Genomic DNA, 19,456 nt, shown 5'->3' with positions numbered 1-19,456 from the left:
CCTTGTGCACTTGTTTCAGTACATGTGCTAGGTCAATACAATTTAAGTGAGTCAGGATATGCACTTTAAATGATGTCTTCAAGTAAACAACAAAAGCGAGCTTTCCACATTGTAACTTTTATTGGCATTTCAGAAGCAACACCAGCAAGATGACCAAAGGATACCACTTCAAGATGGAAATGGCTATGTTCAAAGATATTTAGAGATGTACAACAAGGAAGATATTGGGATTCTCGTTGCATCGATATATGCGATCTGCAATAGCAATGTCCAAAGCTTAACGGGCACTTTCACGTAGAGAGCCTTCCTTATTACAGCACTTATTCGCAAAATTCTTGCAGCAACATGTTCACATCGTACAAGTGCGCATTTATCTCTCCATCAGAAATTTTGGACCGCAAGGTTGTGTACTGCCACTTGAAGAAACACCGAGCATGAAAGCCTCCAACCCGATAAACAGTAAAGAAGAGTAAGGTAGCCAACAAGAAGGTTCAATATGGAGAGAATTGAACATGCTCTAAAGAACAGAAGAAGCCTAAAAGCAGTGAAGAGAAATTGGGCACAGGCAAAAAATATGTATGCACTAAGAGAAAGGCAAGGCAGTTTCACTACCAATATGTATAAGGTGTGTCAAAGCAGCTATGATTTTCTACAGAGATCAGCCAGGACAACAATGGTAGTAATAATAGTAGTAGTCCAGACGAATCTCACCAGCAATGGCAGGTGAAGGAACGAAAACTTCTTGTTAGAAGAATTGGTATCTGTTCATCTTAAAACCGCTTCACTGCACAAAAAACACACCCCTAGAGAAGATTCTGCCAGGAGCAAAGACACAAAAGCAAGAGAATTAATGGAAGCTTTTTACATAAGACAGCAAGAAAGTTTGTGTGTTAGTGATACATAAGTAGTTTATATAAGATTGAGAAACAGTTTATTGAGCGGTGTTATTGTATTACCCCTGATGTTCAAATGGATGTTTGTTGTGCAGGCGCGAATTGATGGTACATATGTGTGTGTGGTTTCTGGGAATTAAAGCAGCTGTGAGTGGCGCCCCGTCCAGTCATCTTCTCTTGTGGTGTGCGTCTTCTTTTTTTTTTGTGTGTCTTAAGCATGTGGCTTAACATGAAGGAAAGAAAGCCTTAGAGGGAATGCGTGGGCAAAGTAGCCAGGTATGATCAGGGGTGTTGCTGTACAGTGATGCTATTAGTTTTCTTGTGCCCTTTACCGCCATCAGCCATCTGCCACTGGTCAAAAAATGCAGCCCAGGAATTTTTCAGCAGTGCCAGACGGCTATGTGAGGAAAAGCATTAAAAAGTAATAGCATTCGCTCTGCGATAACACGCCAGGTAACAGCAGATCTGTTTAAAGACGGGGGCGCACTGTTCTTGAAAAACTGGCCAGTTTGTATATGCAATGCCTTTTTGCTGTGAGCGTACTGAAATCTTTGAAGAATGTGAACATTGCCCTAATTAATTATGTATGAATTACTATACAGTTTTATGTACTTATAAGCTTTGTTTATCAATGTCTTGTATTAATGTATTTTTTTTCTTGTTTCGGTACAGTTAACTTGTGTACTATTTGTAATTTGTATCCAATAATCATGTGCGGGGGTCATGGTATGGTCTCATAACCGAGGGACCCTTTTCTGTATATCCCTTTTTGTTGTAATCATGCTTTGCAAAATAAATGTTTGAATGAAAAGGGGCATCAAGAGATTGAAAAATTATAAGCCGATCAGCTTACTCATAACTGCTAACAAGGCATTTGCAAAAGTAATAGCTAATAGAATTAGGAGCCACCTTAGAATCCAATCAACCAAATGAGTAAGCAGGATTTCATACAGGCTACTCAACAATAGACCTTATTAGCACTGTTGATGTTATGGATAAATTGCATGGAATATAACCAACCCCTATATATAACCTTCACAGATCATGAGAAAGCATTTTAGTCAGTGGAAACCTCACCAGTCGTGCAGGCATTGCAGAAATGGTGTGTGCACAAATTGTATACAAAAATACTGGCTAACACTCTAGCTTGCTGAGCCGTAGGAGTACATATGTAAATTTTATTACATTATTATAAAACGGACAGTCAACACTGCCACGCCAACTGTTGTTAGACACGTGATTAAAACATTTATTCACGATCTACACGGTGTGGCTGCAGCATGGTGGTCTGCAGCACATTTGCTACAGTAAATCACCAACTATAAATGGTATGTCTTTCTCTTGTCTAACCCACACAAGATGTCTTATAAAACTTCCAGTGTCTATTTCCATGTTCCTGGGATGATATAGACCAGGGGTCTCAAACACGCGGGCTCGGACCTTTCGTAGCGGCATACCCACGAATGACTGTCTTTGTCCCGCACTTTTTTTCTTAACAGTCCTTTAGCAAGCTACGGAAATATGGTACACAATACAGGTAAGGCAGTACGGTAGCGCTCCTCCTTTCCTGCTCGTTGTGCTTAAGCCGCTCCCCGTTCAGTGGACAGTTTCAGGAAACTGTGAATCCCTCAAACGACAGGTTCCTCGTTAACAATGTGTAGGCTGACAGGCAACAATGATGCGTGACAACTGCACAGTAACTTTGAGAAAGCTTTCGTGGTGTTGGGTTGCCTTCACCGGCAAAAGCACAACGAGCGGGAAAGGAGGAACGCTACCATACAGCCTTACCGTATTTGCGTACTATATTTCCGTAACTTGCTAAAAGACTTCTAATAAGTATGTTTATGAGCTACAGAGACACGACTGGTTTTAAGCACTTTTTCCTTTGGCACCCCCATGTGAGGTTGCAGTGCGGTGAAAAATAACCATGGAACAAAAACTGTATATTTCAGAATCAAGGTCCAGATTTCAGTCATTATGGAGATCTCTCGAGTCCTGCTGTCAAATCCCTCAAGAAATGACCCACATATGACATTTGTTCAAGCTAATGTTGAAACTAACTAAATGGCAGATGCAAGAATGAAGCATCAAGTTGGCGATTGCAAGTACGCAGCATATTGTTTAACTGCATACACAATAAACTGTCAGTGCGTGGATGTTGTCAAGGCTTTTCAAAGATAATTTAAACTTTAGGCAAATTGACATCTATGGTGACTTGTGTGTGCTGTCGGGAAGAGCCTTTTTTTTTTCTTATAATTATTATTAATCAGGTGGTGTCGTATCTACAGTTATCAGTCTCGTCAGTGAGCAATTTCCAGCTGCTTCTTTTCATAATTCAAAACATTCTTTGGATGGCACTAAAACAAACAAGAGCCTTCTTTTTTAAAATGATTCCTATTGCTCCCTTTCCATTATATCTACAGGAGGCCTGCACTGAGCTCACTGCACTAAGCACACTGAGCCTGCACCGAGCGCATTGAGCTCAGCCTGCCAGGCAGCGCTAGCAAGTGCCTACATCTGGTCATTGTAGCCATAGTCGTACAGCGATCAGGCGTACAAGTCTGATGTCACGAGAAAAAATATCGAAACAATACGCACGGCCAACAACCTTGGTTAGTGAGTACCAAGGTGGACGACCAAGGTGAGGACCACGTGGACGACCACGGCTATGGCAGCTGCCGCCCTACTATAGCATCAGAGCTTTCATACGCCAAAGCTTAAGACGGCAGACTACGCAACTGCTGTTAGAAGTAGAAGCAGTCTACGAGGCAAAACATGTGGTATTGTGCAACGTGGAGGTGAACAAATATCACATAGCAACTTCGCTGGACTAGTTCTCCAAACAACGCCGGCACACAAAGACATGCATGGGCTAGGAACCGCAGAAACTGAGAAGTTACTGTAGCAACGAGCTTGCAGCTACAAAGCAGGGTAAAAACAAGGTGTAGAGACTGCAATAGAAATTTTTAATGTGCAAAAGTCTATGGCAAGTTTTCCAGCAATTTCGGTGCCAATATTATGTCTATAATGCAAAGGTGTGGCACTTTTCCAACAAGAATACATATGGCTTTGTAGAAAACAAATGGATTTGGGACAGGTCAACTTAATTGAAATTAGCTTGAGTGCATCAACCTAATTTTGGGGGCGATATGGAGGTAAGAAACGTATGGGCCACCTTGAGGAAGAAAAGCATCATTAGCTGGGCAGCGTTCACAAGCGAGTCTCGGTGAGTGCTTCCTGCTACTCACCGAACATCGCAGCCCCACGTCAAAGCAGAAATCTTCCTTGCGGAAGTACTAGCCAATAGCTGTTTACAATTTCTAAGTTCTGCATTCACAGATTCATGCACCTTCTTACCCTGCGGACACATGTGAAAGCTGGCAGCAGGCTCCATAGCGTACGCCCTGCATTGAGCACTGGCCTACCATACAAAACTCCTCCAAAGACAGTGGCTACATAATGTAGTGATTTCTTTCAAGTGTTGTCGAGCACACAGCAACAGCAGGAAAACCTCCCCAGTCACTCAGAATTACAGCGCAGGTGGCATTCTAAAGTTTTGTTTTCAGCTCGCTCTGGTGCTCCCAAAGCAGACTAAGCAGCCACTATGACCACATGAGCCTGCCTAGCACGTTGCACCAAAGGTGGCGTCTGCTCTTCCAGTGGTATGCCTTACGCCCAATACCAGTTACGGAAGTGGCCATGAGAGCACCCGGATAAGGGCAGCTAGAAGATAGATGGAGTAGATAATAAGATAAGGAAATAATTTAAGTGCCTCAAGTTAAAGGCACGCTGAAAGCATAGACAGCTCTGTACAAATGCACAATGTTGGTAGGTCCTTAGGTAACAGGTTGTCTAAACCATGTCACTTAGTAGGCTTTAAATAGTGTAATATATGAATACTGCACTTACACCTATGTCTTCAGTCACCTTCGCTTGGGGGGGATTGCCATTCATGCAAACAGTGCGATTGGTTCCCAATGTGGTGATGTAAACAGATGAGCCATGCCGCCCTATTTAACGCCTTGTTTGTTCTGCATGCACGAATCGTATTTTATGTACGTGTAAAATAAAACAATTTCAATGTACGCAGCTTGCAGCATTCAATGTAAGCATCGTAGACAAGTCTGCCACAGCTGTATCGGCGCACTCGCGCTAGGAGTGGAACGGATTTAAAGGCTGGGATAGTAGCCGCAGCAGCCCGTGGAGGGTCCGCTGTAGCGCCAAACACGTGACTGGCTTCTTGCGATGCAGAAAATGACCTAGCCCTTTCAGACTTCAGGAAGCATGTCAATTTATTTTTGACGGATTTTATGCCCTCCGATGGCGTGGTATTGACTACCTTCTTTTGCGAACAAGGCAAAGGCAACATTCTGCACGTTGCGTCAGTTGACGAACGAATGCGACCTCGTTTCAAAGTCCTGTGAAAAGGGCAGAATATAAACACAAAGAACGAGAGAAAGTTTCTAGAGGTAGGAATCAGTCTTAATGGGACGAAAAGCGTCAAAAGCCGACACATGAGAAGACACGATGTCTGGTTCTCTAGTGTCCGTATTGGCGCGGCTCACTTTCTTCTACGATAAACATTGAAGGAGTCGATCCCGCCTACGTCGTGCCAAGATGCAAGGACAGCGGTCGCCGTAAAGACGATACATATTTGCTTCACTACGCAGACGGCAGGAACGTCGTGCAGCATGCAGTGGTCTTTCGCTTACCTTCTAGTGGCAAAGCGCAAGTGTCGCACATCAGATTTCGATGCTTGATATCCCGGATGGTGCCTAATATAACCATAACGTACACAGGCGCATATATATTCCACAATATCAAGTACAACAGTGCAAGGAAAGGTTGCAATCGCTTGGAGTTTCAAAAAGTTAAACAGGAAGTCTCCATGACACCAGTTGCAGGAAGCAGGTGGCGCTTCGCGCAGTCAAAACGAAACCGAAAGCTATCCTTGAGCGCCTCCCGTCATTTACGGCCGCCGACCCACTCGCTTCGATGAAAAGAAATCGAGAGACTTTGCTCCACGGGAGATATGGGGATTTTTGCTGTATTTTAAAACACTTATGCGCCATTTGGCTAAAATAAAGGTGTCGAATAAGTGGTCTCTGCATCGAATTCTTTCATTCAGCAGCAATTTTTACCCTTGAAGAAGACAAGACTGCTTGTCGAAACGCTGACTCCAGCGACACTCCGTGTCCAAGAATTTTTCACCTTTTCAAGCCGCCATTTTCCCCTGAACTTCTGCCGTTTTTGGATTATCAATTTTACTGGCTAGAGAAGCTCCAGAAATTAATCCGATGCCATTATATGCAGACTTCCCATTAGTTATCACTTTTGATAGAAGTTATGTTGAGGCATAAAGAAAGACATAAAATAAATGCCTCAGCTTGCGCCACCGGGGTGTAACAGGCTAACAGTGAACAGCTAAAACTTTTGATTGTGAAATGCTGGCATGTTACAACGCTTTGACTAGGGTGTCACTGGAGCCAACATTTCGACAAGACTTGTCTCAAAGTTGCAGCCACGAAGACGACAAGTACGCTTGTCAAAACAGCTCCAGCATCACCCCGTGTACAAGAATTTTTCATATCAGCAAAATCTGTGTCTTTTGTCCAAAGAATTAGTTAATGCTGTTTATTCCGACATGGCACTCGCTTAATCCATTGCGCTCCAGACAACATAAGCATTTTAAGTAGACTCATTTTCATTAGTAATGTTGCATGGAATGCGTTATACTGCGCTTCCAAAAGTAAATGCAAATTTCAACAAATGTTGTTGATCATAACCTTTATTGTAGCAATTTCAACCATTATCCTGGCCACTTGGCATAGGAAGAGCAATGGAATTGATGACTTTGTCCAAAACCTGCACGCAAAAGGCACAATAAGTACAAGGTGTCTCCATCGAGCAGGCATGTATCACCACAACAAAAATCGGAAGGCTGACTTGGCAAACGCACAAGCACAGCAGCAATAATTTGTCGAATTGTCGAACATTTGTAAATGCCAAAAGCAGGGGCGGTTGAACAGCTGATTTTGTCTCACTTAATGAAGTAAATCTAGATATGCTAAAGAATCTAGGGTAGGCAAAATTAACGAGCTCCTCCACAGCACTGTGTGTGACAATCATATTGTGGTTTTGGGAATATCTGGAATTCTAATTTCATCTTGCACACAAAAGGCATATTAAAAGAATGTTTCAGTCAAGCATGCACATACACCTGCATACCAAAAAAAACAAGAGGCTACAGTTTGGTCAAAAGACAACAGACGATACAGCACAGGGTGACAGAGGTTTAGCTTAGTTGGCAACATACTAAGAATTTTTTGCACATAAGCAACACGAGGAGAAACATGGAGAGACACAACACATGCGCTAACTTTAAACAAAATCGTTTATTGCACACGAGGCAAACGTTTATACAGCGTTGGTGCCCTCACACTGCACCAAGAAGCCATGCACAGAGATTTGTATTTTTCTGCTTCATTTTTACAAGAGGTACGTAACACTAATCAACTAACGAACTATTGCACAATCAAGAAAGCAGATTTTTTATCCGACAAGGACAGAGACAGAGTGCTAACACGATTGGTACCCAATTTTTGCAATTCCTGCAGCAAATAGTATTATAAACCTCGTTAGTTTAGCTCTGTTGATTGACAAAACCTCTGTGTTCTGCAAGAAAGGTTCACACATTACAATGCTATCTTAACCTACCATTCATGCAGCTGCTTGTTTGCCCAGCATACTGCTTACTGCAGAAAAGAGGTATCTGATAAGCAACAGCTTGTCTACATTCCGCAAACCACATCCTATATCGTTTTCTTCCGTGCTTGACTGCAAATTCTGCAAATTGATTTCAGCTTTCATAGAGCTGGAAAACTATTTGCACATTTGTATGTGACACCAACCTTATTATGTAATGCTAAATTTTGTGCAAGTATGGCACATCAGCTATTCTTTTTTCAGCGACATCACTGTTGGAACAGCCAACTAGAGCAATGGAGCGGTACTTCCTAATTTAAGCCTTTTACGACTTACACTTCTGTTTGTGCAACGCATTGTGTGTGAACCTTTCCCATGTGCTGTGTGTCCTGTTGAGTTGTTACGCTATCCAACTACAGTTATGGAAAGGATGGCATCACGTGCTAATGTACAAGTAGTTTTTCAACTCCAAGCAAGCTGAAATCGATTTGCAGAATTAGTAGTCAAGCACCAAAGAAGACAATTGCTTGCACAAAACGACATAGGACATGCTGAGAAGCTGTCGTTTATCAGATACCTCTTTCATGTGGTAAGTGGTATGTCAGGAAATGGGCCACTGCATGAATGATAGGTTAAGAGAGCACTGTAATCTTGTGAACAAATGCAACGATGGATGGCTGGCGTCACAGTGTAGGGCATGAGAGTATGAACCTTTCTTTCAGGACACAAAGGTTTCATCAGCTAATAGAGTTGAACTAACGAGACTGATAATAGAAGCTGCAAAAATTGTAAAAGTGGGTACCAATTGTGTTAGCACTCCGCAACTATCCTTCTCGAATAAAGAATTAACTGTATTGAATGTGTAGTAGTTCGTGAAGTGATTATAGTGTGCCATATATTTTGTCAAAATAAACAGAAAAAAATCACACCATCTCCCGCTAAAGGGGACCATGAGGCGATGCGAAGCAGCGTCTCGGCATGTAGAGCCCGCGTTTCAGAGGGTGAGTGGAGAGGGAAAGTGGAAGGGGAAAGGGCATGGGGAGAGGGAAAGTGGAGAGGGAGAGGTGTGTGGAGAGGGCTTGCGCATGCGCAGTAAGGGTGGTCACGCCGCACACCACCACCGGATTGAACTCCGCTATAAGATGCTTCACATCTAAAAGACATATCTCTCAGCATGGCATCTTTGTGAATCGCTAGGGCACCACCACTGTGTCTATTAGTGCCTTGCGTGCAATAAACCATTTCGTTGAAAGTCAGTGCAGACGTTGTCCCTCCTTTTTCGTCCTTGTGTCGCTTATGTGCTAAAGATTCTTACCAAGTGAGTTGAGGTTACTTATGAGTACAGACAGGAAAAAAGATATGTGAAGGAGTACTGACATGAATTTTAAAAATTTTCGGATTGATGCTCTAAATAAAAATACTGGTGTCGAGAAACCTAAAACAAGTATTGTGGTGCCTGGGAATGCATCGTATGTATTTTATTTATCGCTACCTTAAAAAGACACTTTTGGTTTCGATATCGAGGGGGCGGCTTCTCGGTGAAGTTTCATAGCAGTGTGATGTCACAGTGACAGGGATACAGAAACTTGCGACGTACTAGCGGCAAATCCATCATCTGCCCGTGGTGCACATAAACAATGATAAGTTAATTGTTGTCCCAGTGACCCTGACAGTGATTTCTACGATATAGGCTGCATGCAGGATGCAGAACTTGCAAACTCGAGGGAACTGTCTTGACTCGTCAGGATAATGCCCATTGTACTGTGGCTGGCTTGCAGATGCTCAGCGACGAAAACTTCAAAGTCAAATTAAAATATTTGATACGTGTTCTCCGACTCCGGTGTGTGGACATCGTTGACACAGCATACCAAGGAAACCAAAAATGTCCCTTTTGCGATGTCTCAAAATCGTGTCAGTACTCCTTTAAAATTAAAGCAATTTCAACCACAAAATACACATAAGCGCAGCAGCGAAACATTGGTAAACAGCACTAAACTTGTAACAGCCAAAAGCAGGTGCAACTGAACAGTTGATATTGTCCCACACAGTGCAATTAAATTTAGGTGTTTTATGGAATCCTGGGTAGGCAAATCAATGAGTTCCTCCACAACAGTATGTCTCACAATTGTGACCTGGTTATGGAATTACCAGAATGCTAATTTCGTCCTGCATGCAAAACTCACAATGAAGTCAGTCAAACATATGCATGCAGCAGCTTACCCTATGTTTCAGAAATTACGACAAATCGGAACATTTTCCAAGCATGTTTTTGACACTTTCTGCGATGCTGCAATGGTTATTTATACCACCTGCACAAATCCTTATAAGTGAAACACACGGTGTCTTTAGAAATGTTCACGCATCCGAGGGCAAGCTTGTGAAGCATTTGCACGTTTTCAAAACCTTTAGTACCGATGAAAGTGCCATCTGCATTATACGTTTCGTAGCAAGCCCACTTTTGTAGCTGCCGAGCCATTTGTTCTAGAAAGTCTACATCGTTATCAGTGCCACGGTGCAATTAATAGGTCCCCAATTGCTGCGAATTCATAGGTAGAAGGGTATGGCACACCAGCAGGCGTTTCTTGTGTGAGGCGGTACCGGACATAATACATCTATGCTATTTAAAACTCGGCATGCCTTAGTTGGTTACTTGTTTTGCACCGAGCGCACTATGACAGTATGTACTTACAAATGCACATTATCATTTTCATAACCACTGCTATGTTTGTTAGAGCAAGCTTACTCTCTCTTTGCACTTTGAAAGCTCGACACCTTGGCAGACATCGCTTGGTGTTTAGTCAATGAACTTTTTTTCCAGACATGCAGCACTGCACTTTCCCCTGATGTTGGACTTTGGCAAGAGGATGCGCCAGCCAGCAAATGTCCACTGAAATGTGAATGCACCGTGCAGAATTTTTACATTTTCTCCAAACTTGTTGACTATCTTCTGTCCTGATCGGTTGGGACATGCTAGTGTGCACACCGTTGAACCTTCGGCAAACATTTCACAAGGATTTAATTGGCTTCAGCCCGTGGCAGGAGCACCAGAAAGATGGTAGACAAGTCTGCTATCTGAAAGGCTATGCCTTACCACCCTGCAACTGCCAAATTAAGCATAGCACACAAACTCAGTGCACCGATTCCAGACAAGGTAATTGAGCAGCCTCTCCCTATACAAATAAACTAGTTAACATGAAAGGTAATACCGAAGGATTCCAACAAAAATATGCAGATCTTATGCGAATTTGTCATTTTTTTTTTCGAACGTCGATGAATGTGCATGGAGGTAAAGCATCGCCTTTGAGATTGGAGTCCAGGAACTCACTTTCCAGTTTTCTTCTTCCTTCAGAAACTAGGCAACTAACAACGCCAAATGCTACTTTGAAAGATGGTGACGATAATACTGAAACTTTCTGCAGTATTTGAGCATATATGGATCTGCGGTATGTGCAAAATCTATCTCATACAGAAACATACCCATCCCTACAACATGCTTTCAATAACAAACAACGGAAGAAACTGTTGATGTACTTGATGTCTTGAGCCTCTAATTTACGATAGAACATAGCATGCAATGGAAGAATTTAGGAAGCTTGTACATAACTGCTGACCTAAAACAGCCAGAAAATATTCCGGGATGTCGGTGTTTGTCATAAGAGCCATGCTAATACATGGCAATAGCAGATGGTAATGAAACTGGCATGCTTTCATCCGGGCTCTTTGGCTCGCTCTTGCTAGTAATCTTAGCACTGTTAACGATTACAAGCATCTAAAAAGGAAATTTCCTTTTCCTGGAGGGCTATTGAAGACTGAATGACACAGTTATGTCCTGCCTTCTGTATTTTGCGGGCCTCGAAGATTTCACGTGTCAACTGGTCGTGGTGGCGGAAAAGAATCCTCATTCTAGAAAATTCTGCAGTGTACCCGCAATCTTGGCAGTGCATTGACAAGTGCGTCGAGCAAACATTACCTCTCGGGGAATTTTGATGCTCCCTCAGTTGCGACTTTACGCGTCGCCCCGATTGCCCAATGTAAACACTTCCACACGTGAAGGGTATGCTGTACACAATGCCAATGGCACAAAAACATTCGTGTGCTTAATGGAATATGAATCCTTCACCACTGGGCCTTTTTCCGCACTGCTGTGCAGATATCACCAACTTTATTCTTGGCTGCAAACACCACTTCAATGCCATGACGTCGTCATGAGTTTCTTGCCTTGTAAGAGCATGTGCAGAAAGAGTATATTATGATGTTTCTTCAATAAGCTTTTCAGTTGAAAGTCAGCACTCGTGTCGTGTCTACTCGTCCTTGGTCTCTGTTATTTCGCACTGTTTTGCCTCTACCAGCTATGAATTGTTACCAACTTGCCCAATTTTCAATCATACTAACCTGTAAACCTTCGGCCTAGATTTCTTTTACTTTGAGCGGTCCTGCCCACGGTTTTTGAACCACGAGAGCCCTCTTGTATGTGTTAGCCTCCTGTAAAGCTTTGAACAATGGCTTGAAAATAAAATTTTGAATCACAGCGCAAGTTGCCCTCATTAAAGCCAGACCGATGCAAAAGCTGTGTCCCCTTGAACTTCATGTCTGGCTTCTTGGCAGAGCAGTGGCTGTGCCCAATATGCTAATGAAAAAAAGCCCATGAGCAGTGAAGGGGGGACGCTACGGCTCATTATTAAATGCTTTTTGTTTAACGTTGGCAGATCAATTTTTGTGCACTGATTAGTACACCACTTCTGACATATTTCACAATGGTCAAACGAAGAATATGCACGCACAAAGTGTACTTACATACAGCTCTACAGCTCCAACTTTCTCCATGGGCTCGGATCCAACGTCAAAGCGTTACGACTGCACTCGCAGCATGGGCACCTGCGCAAATAAAAGCATTTTTGCACGCTAATGTACAAGCGAAGACCTAGCTTATTGCATTCGTTCTCATAAGTGTGTGTCACAAACCTTTTACTAGTTCAACTCTAGGGCAAGAAAGTAACTACAAACGGTATTCAACCGTTTCCATACAATGCGTGAGACGGAAGCTGCATAGTTTCTGTCGCACCAATTGAACGGTGTTCCCAGGCTACAAGAAAATACAAAAACTGTCACGCTGAAAATAGTTCTAAGTAGACACGCGTACTGCGTGGAGAAATTTCATCGTCGCGCGTAGAAAACATCGCAGAACAAGGAATGCAAGAACTTACCTTGACGTTAGTTGACACCGGCGCGCCGGCGCGAAGCGCGTTTAGGGACAAGTGGAGCTAGGGGCGTTCTCCTCCTCAGTACCTAGGCCAGCGGCCGTCTTCAGGGAGAAAAAGTGCCCAGAAGCGCGATTCAGGCGCTATCGGATGGCGGCGCGGCGGTCGCTCCCTGTAGTGGCCACGAAAACAAATGTCGCGTAGGAAACTATGCCCCAAACTAGAGTGACCTAGAATAGGGGGAGTGCATATTACTCTATGGGGAGTGTCCAAAGCGCCGGTAAAGCTCACTTTAGCGCCGGCTCCCGCGTGGGCCTTTTGCCGTGAACTCCCGCGCCGCGCCGCTGCTGCGCCGGACCCGTGGGCTTTCCGTGCTCGGGAAGCGCGCGGAAGGCGAGGGGCGTCTGCTACGCGCTGTAGTTTTCTGCGCCGCGTTTCCACACAGGGCACTTGAAGTCTACTTAACCTTTATAATGCGGTGCGGAATGGAGCTTATCCATCTTTAAGTGTTGTGTTAGAGCTGGGGCAACAACAGAGTGCAAAAAATCATTTGTCAAGCGGCATCAGCGTGGCCTAGTTCCGGTCACAGAGTTCGAGAACGTTGGTGCGTGCGTAAAAACGCGCAAAACGGACACGCACAAGCAAAGAACGAAAACAAACTTATTCGCACGAGTAATCGGGCAATAGCATCACGCATACAAGAATTAAGAGTAATAAAAAAAGTAAATTGCACGCGCAGTCAGCTGAAATACTTGCGCGCAGTGACCGCTTCACACTACGAGCTTTTTACTCACGGTCGCCACTGGTTTGCTAGCCATATGCACACAGCTTTATTCGACAATTCATTAGTCTCCACTAGCTGTTTATTATGGACGGAGCACACCGGGAAGACGCAAGGGAAACAAAAAAGAAAAAAAGTGGAGTCGAGACGGCCATATGACCGCAATGCTGTTGGCTTCTTCTGAGGTAGCGTACAAGGCTCACCGTGTGCAAACATTTGAACGAAAAGCAATGCCAGGTAAAGTAACCTTATTCCACAAGTTTCTGCATAAAAGGCGCAATATAGAAAATGCTTTACAAATATCCAGATATCATGAAACAAAGTTACAAATGTCCCCATTCTAGCTGTAGAAGCTGCCTGAACGAAAATGCAGTAATAAACTGACAAATAGAAGTGTAATATCTTAATCACTTCAGAATCAGAAAATTGTTCAAATGCAGAGATCCCTTATGTACCTAGCCTGAAAAAATGCAACATGCGATAATATATATATATATATATATATATATATATATATATATGAGCACTAACAGACAATAATGCCAAGGAAAGTATAGGGGATGTTTTTACTAGTAAATGTAAGGTAAATGTGAAGAAAGAAAAGTGGACGAAAAGATAGCTTGCCGCGGGCAGGGACCGAACCTGCGACCTTCGAATAACGTGTCCGATGCTCTACCAACTGAGCTACCGCGGCGGCCATCCCCCCGTCCACTTTATAGGGTATATATGTACATTTAAACGTGGTCAGCTGCCAGCTCGTAATAAGTTCACGTGCTACGTGACGCCCCAACAGGCAAAAAAGGGTGTTCCACACTCGCCGTCATGGCTACTGGCGGCGCTGACTGACGCTCCCACGTTTAAATGTACATATATACCCTATAAAGTGGACGGGGGGATGGCCGCCGCGGTAGCTCAGTTGGTAGAGCATCGGACACGTTATTCGAAGGTCGCAGGTTCGGTCCCTGCCCGCGGCAAGCTATCTTTTCGTCCACTTTTCTTTCTTCACATTTACCTTACATTTACTAGTAAAAACATCCCCTATACTTTCCTTGGCATTATTGTCTGTTAGTGCTCATTAATATTGTGTATAACAAAGAAAACGAGCCCTTGAAATTAACACTTCTTTCCTTTATATATATATATATATATATATATATATATATATATTGCATGTTGCATTGGATCGCTGAACGTCAGTATGAAACATTCGCGCGAGATGCGTGCATTGATTCAAGCCTTCACCATACGATATGAAAAGTTTCAAACAACTCATTCTCAACTTCAGATGTTTTCACGGTTCTCGGAGGTTAGCGTTCGCCCGGGGCCGGTTCAGAGACTTTACAAAGAGATGTGGACGAGTAGTTACGTAAAATACAATTCTCTCCGCGGCAGTTGAGTGCGCGCCAACAGGGCACCCGACCGCAATTTCCCGCTTTTTCCTGATGACCTCAATATAGCGTCCACCACAATTTTGTGTCTGGTCATCTCTTGAATAAATATAAAGAGATGACTAGACGAGTAAAGCAAGCCTGTTTTTTTTTTTCCCGCAGACGCGCGCAATCAGCTGCTCTGAACTGAGAATCACGTTCGTTTTCGGGCGATCGCTCGTAACATGAAGTGAGGCATACACGATGTTGCACTGTTATCATTTCATTTACTTTGATTTGTCTTGTTTTTTTTTAAGGTAGAGCCTTAGATGCCTCATCAAGCACGAAAATTTACCGTCGGCGTCCCGCGTAGCCAACACGAGTGATGCACAAAATCATCACGCGATGACGTCCACAGAACTTGTGACGTCACTATGCTGTCATTTAACGTGACGTCATCTGATGACGCCATCACATGACATGGTCACTTTGCATTGCCTCCGTGATCGGGGGCCGATCACGGAGGCAATGTAAAAACAGGTGAGGTGCAGAAAGCTTGCAATGCCTACGATCCTGTCGGCAGTCAGAAACCACGTTATGTGCAGAAAGCTTTCGGAGAGGGGCGAGGGAGGATCAATGCATCGACTGACGAAAAAGATGGCTTTCGTTTTCGAGTCACCTCAGGCGAATGCGTAAGAGACCATGTTTTTTTTTTCATGTAATTTTTTCGCATACATTTTACCACACCATACAGTTTTCAAAATGTATGGGTAAGTCTAACATGTTTACATCGATATTGGTGACCACCACGTTTTTTAGAACCTGACGGAAACAAATCGTCAGACCACACATCGTCAGAATTATTTCTGGCTACAGAAAGCGGGTTTGCGCGCCACACACCATAATATTATTGCTAGTCGTTACGCAAATGGCAAGCATGTCAAGTTAGTGATGCCATGACCCATCGGTCGTTCATTCTAAAAAGACAGGGCGTGCAAACACGGACACAAGAAAGAAGTCAGGACACCACAAACGCCGACTAACAACTGAAGAGATGCACAACGGCTGAAAAGAAAGAAGGCACGAAAACTTATCTGCGCATGCCCATGCAACAGGCGAACCTATCAATCCGGCACGCATGGCGGTCTACGTGGAAGATAACTGTTAAGGCATTTGATTTCATCTTTATGCAAGTTAATCGACGGTTGGCTCACTTACCAACTAGCTCAGCTCTCTGTTATTCTATCGGTCGTGTTGGGCATACGTATACATTCGTGCCCCTCCCTGCCAATTTTAATTTTTACTTTTGGTAGCGCGGCCACGCCGACTGACACATTCGGCTTCGCATGAAATGCCTTGAAACAGCAGAGCACCGGAGGAAGCCTTGTAAAACAAATCGAATGTGCGAAATAAAAGATAGGATATGAAGGGTGCAAACGCGTTAGCGTGGCATGAGCTACGTTCTCCTGGTTATCTCCAGTTTATTCTCTCCTGCAGCAAGTTTACGTTCGTCATTCCACACGAAAGTAACTTTAACGCCTTTTCTCACGATGAAGTGCGCGCAGGATGCGTTCCTCAAACAGCCGCGGAAGTGTGGACCAATGCGATGACAAACCAGCTGAAAGGATATATACAATATCCCCGTTTCACAGCACACAAACTAACGAACGCGTTCTCTGTGTGAAGCGCGTCGCTGCAGTATTATGTTGCAGTGATGCAGTATTAAATATTGCCCAAATTTCCGCAATTTTAGCTAATAGCGGCCAAAATATCAGCGCGTAGCAGACGGTCGCCGCTTTGACGCGGCTTCCGCCGCGGAGAAAGCCCACGGGTCCGGCCACGGCCGGGAAGGAGCGAGCGCGCTCCTCCAGACCGGCCGTGGTCCGGCACGGCAGCGCCGCGGCGCGGAAGTTCACCGCAAAAGGCCCTCGCTCCTCCCATGTATTCGCGCGGCGCTTTGGACACTCCCCCTATTCTAGGTCACTCTACCCAAACAATGCAATTTTAACACAGCACACAATGACCGAAATTATTGCAAACAAGCCTCTACTTGTGTGCAAAGCCATTTACAAAATCAGATCCATTAATACCATTTGGAACCTTTCATTAAAAAAAAAGAAGGTTTTGTATCACAACACGTTACTACTGCCACCTATGTAATTCTCTCAGCTCTCAGGGCAAGCCTAGTGTACACTCAACTTCGAACGCAACTGAGTCAGCGATAGGCCTTGCAGGAGGATTCCATTCTGTTGTTTAGCCTTGTTAAATCTCGCCGTTTTATTGACATGACGAACCCACGCGTCTTTCTCGAGCTGACAGCAGCAGATAATGTGAAGTTGGGAAAGTTGACTATCGAGTTACGAAAGGACATCGTACCTCGGACCGCTGAAAATTTCAGGCAGCTCTGCACAGGACAACCCGGGTTCGGCTACAAGAACTGCACCTTCTACCGGGTGGCTTCGAACTTTGCCGCGGTGTCAGGGGACGTGGAGCAGAACAATGGGAAGGGTGGCAAGTCCATTTATGGCAAGGCGTTCGAAGATGAGAACTTCAACCTCTCACATAACGAGCGCGGTGTGGTTTCAATGGAAAGCAGCGGGAAGGCGAACAACGTCAACTCGCGCTTTTATATCCTTTTTGCAAAAGCCACGTATCTGGACAAGAAAGACGTTGTCGTGGGGAAAGTAATAGATGGACTTGGTACGCTACAGAAGCTGGAAGAGTGCGGTAGCCCTGACGGGAAGCCCACGAAGACCGTGACCATCAGCGACTGCGGTGTCGCATGAGGTCTATCTACCACGAAAGATAGATTAAAAAGGCTTGATTCTTGATGTGTCCGATTTTCCTGATAATTTTGCATGTGGGGCCATATGACTGAATAGCGTGAAATCGCTATTAGTTTTAAATTCTTTTTTTTTTCAACAGAGGAAAAGGCGACAAGGGTCGCCGCTTGACGACGACCATTTTACGAAGAGTGCTTTATCGTAAGTTCGCAACCGTACCGACGGCCACTGATGCTATATATTACAAATATCTTTCTTTTTAGCACAAATAGAAGTGAAGAGGAAGTAGCTCTCATCATTTTATGGAATTCTGAGCAAAATTATGTATTTTAAAAAATTCTCGAAAACGCTGCGTTTTTTAAAATTAGTCAACTTCGGGACGCTGCTGCTACTTCTGTGAACATCTTAGCTTGTTCATGTTTGCAGTATGAATATGCCTTTGTGTGAATAATAAACCTATGCATTTGTATTTCTTTAATAGTTTCTAAAGTAGTAAATGTTTATGATCGAAACATCAAAAAGACAAAAGTGTACCTCGATTCAAAAATTGATAATAATAAAAACTCTCAATCTTGTTCAAAATCCCCCAGAATGTTCTTGGAGGGCTGCAGAATGATATTATGAAAACATGCGCATCATTTTCATTGGAACAAAAGTAGAAAATGTCTAACATTGTGTTTCCAGAGCTTCGTCGCTACTGCGTAAAGGACATCTCTTGTGACAAGAAAATACAATAACACGTCTTTTAAGTGCGAAGCATTTCTTAGCGAACTTCTGCGACTTTGAGCGTATCTATCTATCTATCTATCTATCTATCTATCTATCTATCTATCTATCTATCTATCTATCTATCTATCTATCTATCTATCTATCTATCTATCTATCTATCTATCTATCTATCCATCTATCTATCTATCTATCTATCTATCTATCTATCTATCTATCTATCTATCTATCTATCTATCTATCTATCTATCTATCTATCTATCTATCTATGACTCTGTGCGCTCCTGGCCGCTTCGTTAATGGGATGCAGGCCCGTAGCCAGGGGGGAGGGCCCCCCCCCCGAAATTCTTATGATACATGGTGTTTACCGAAAATAATGAAAATAGGCGTTTTTCTCAAATGGTCAGGGCTTTCAGCAAGTGCCCCCCTCCCCCCCCCCCCCGGAATAAATTCCTGGCTACGGGCCTGATGGGATGTATACCATAATTCGTATGGCATAACATGACTGTATGGCAAGGTAGGTCATAACATTAACATCATGACATGCGTGTCATGTAAAGCATGATTTACATGACATGGTCTCGGGGAGATCGGGGCCGTTTCGCAAGCTTGACATGTACCAGATTTGGTTTTGTGTGACGTGACTGCATGGCGAATACAAATGACAGGTGGTAACAAGACAATCAAGACATGCATGTCATGTAGGGCATGATTTACGTGCCACGCTCATGGCGCGCTCGCGGCCGATTCGCTAGCTTGACATACGCCAAAACTGGTATTGCGTGACGTGACCGCATGACGAAGATAAATAACACGTGGTAACATGACAATCATGACATACATGTCATATATGGCATGACTACATGCTACACTCAGTGCGCTCGCGGCTGTTCGCTAGCTTGTCATGCACCAAAACTGGTATTACGCGACTGCATGACGAACATAAATCACAAGTAGTAACATGACCATCACGACATGCATGTCATGTAGGGCATTATTTACA

General features: G+C 43.8%; 1 protein-coding gene and 1 long non-coding RNA gene across 3 annotated transcripts in view; one reads left to right on the top strand and one right to left on the bottom strand.

The window, feature by feature from the left end:
* The window catches only part of LOC125758741 (uncharacterized), a 23,573-nt gene extending 10,748 nt beyond the window's left edge, over nucleotides 1–12,825 (bottom strand). The window contains exons 1-2 of one of the 2 annotated variants that reach the window (XR_007416375.1): nucleotides 12,803–12,825; nucleotides 12,393–12,473 (exon numbers count right to left, since the gene is read on the bottom strand). This is a non-coding gene — a long non-coding RNA (uncharacterized LOC125758741). Of the gene's footprint in view, nucleotides 1–12,392; nucleotides 12,474–12,560; nucleotides 12,641–12,802 lie in introns of those variants that run through there. The other variant, XR_007416374.1, reaches the window with a different exon arrangement.
* A 4,313-nt stretch (nucleotides 12,826–17,138) lies between these two features.
* Nucleotides 17,139–17,775, top strand: LOC119392873 (peptidyl-prolyl cis-trans isomerase). The gene has a single exon (XM_037659804.1). It carries the CDS (start codon nucleotides 17,230–17,232, stop codon nucleotides 17,728–17,730), a length of 501 nt encoding a protein of 166 aa, XP_037515732.1. The 5' UTR covers nucleotides 17,139–17,229; the 3' UTR covers nucleotides 17,731–17,775.
* The last annotated feature ends 1,681 nt before the right edge of the window (nucleotides 17,776–19,456 follow it).

This window comes from Rhipicephalus sanguineus, chromosome 5 (genome assembly GCF_013339695.2).
Source record: "Rhipicephalus sanguineus isolate Rsan-2018 chromosome 5, BIME_Rsan_1.4, whole genome shotgun sequence".
Taxonomy (NCBI): domain Eukaryota; kingdom Metazoa; phylum Arthropoda; class Arachnida; order Ixodida; family Ixodidae; genus Rhipicephalus; species Rhipicephalus sanguineus.
Note: the sequence above shows the minus strand (reverse complement) of the source record. Positions and strands in the feature narration are given on the sequence as shown.

What these genes read in the sequence shown, in the direction of transcription:
- LOC119392873 (XM_037659804.1), top strand. Translation starts at nt 17,230, where the DNA reads ATGACGAACCCACGCGTCTTTCTCGAGCTGACAGCAGCAGATAATGTG.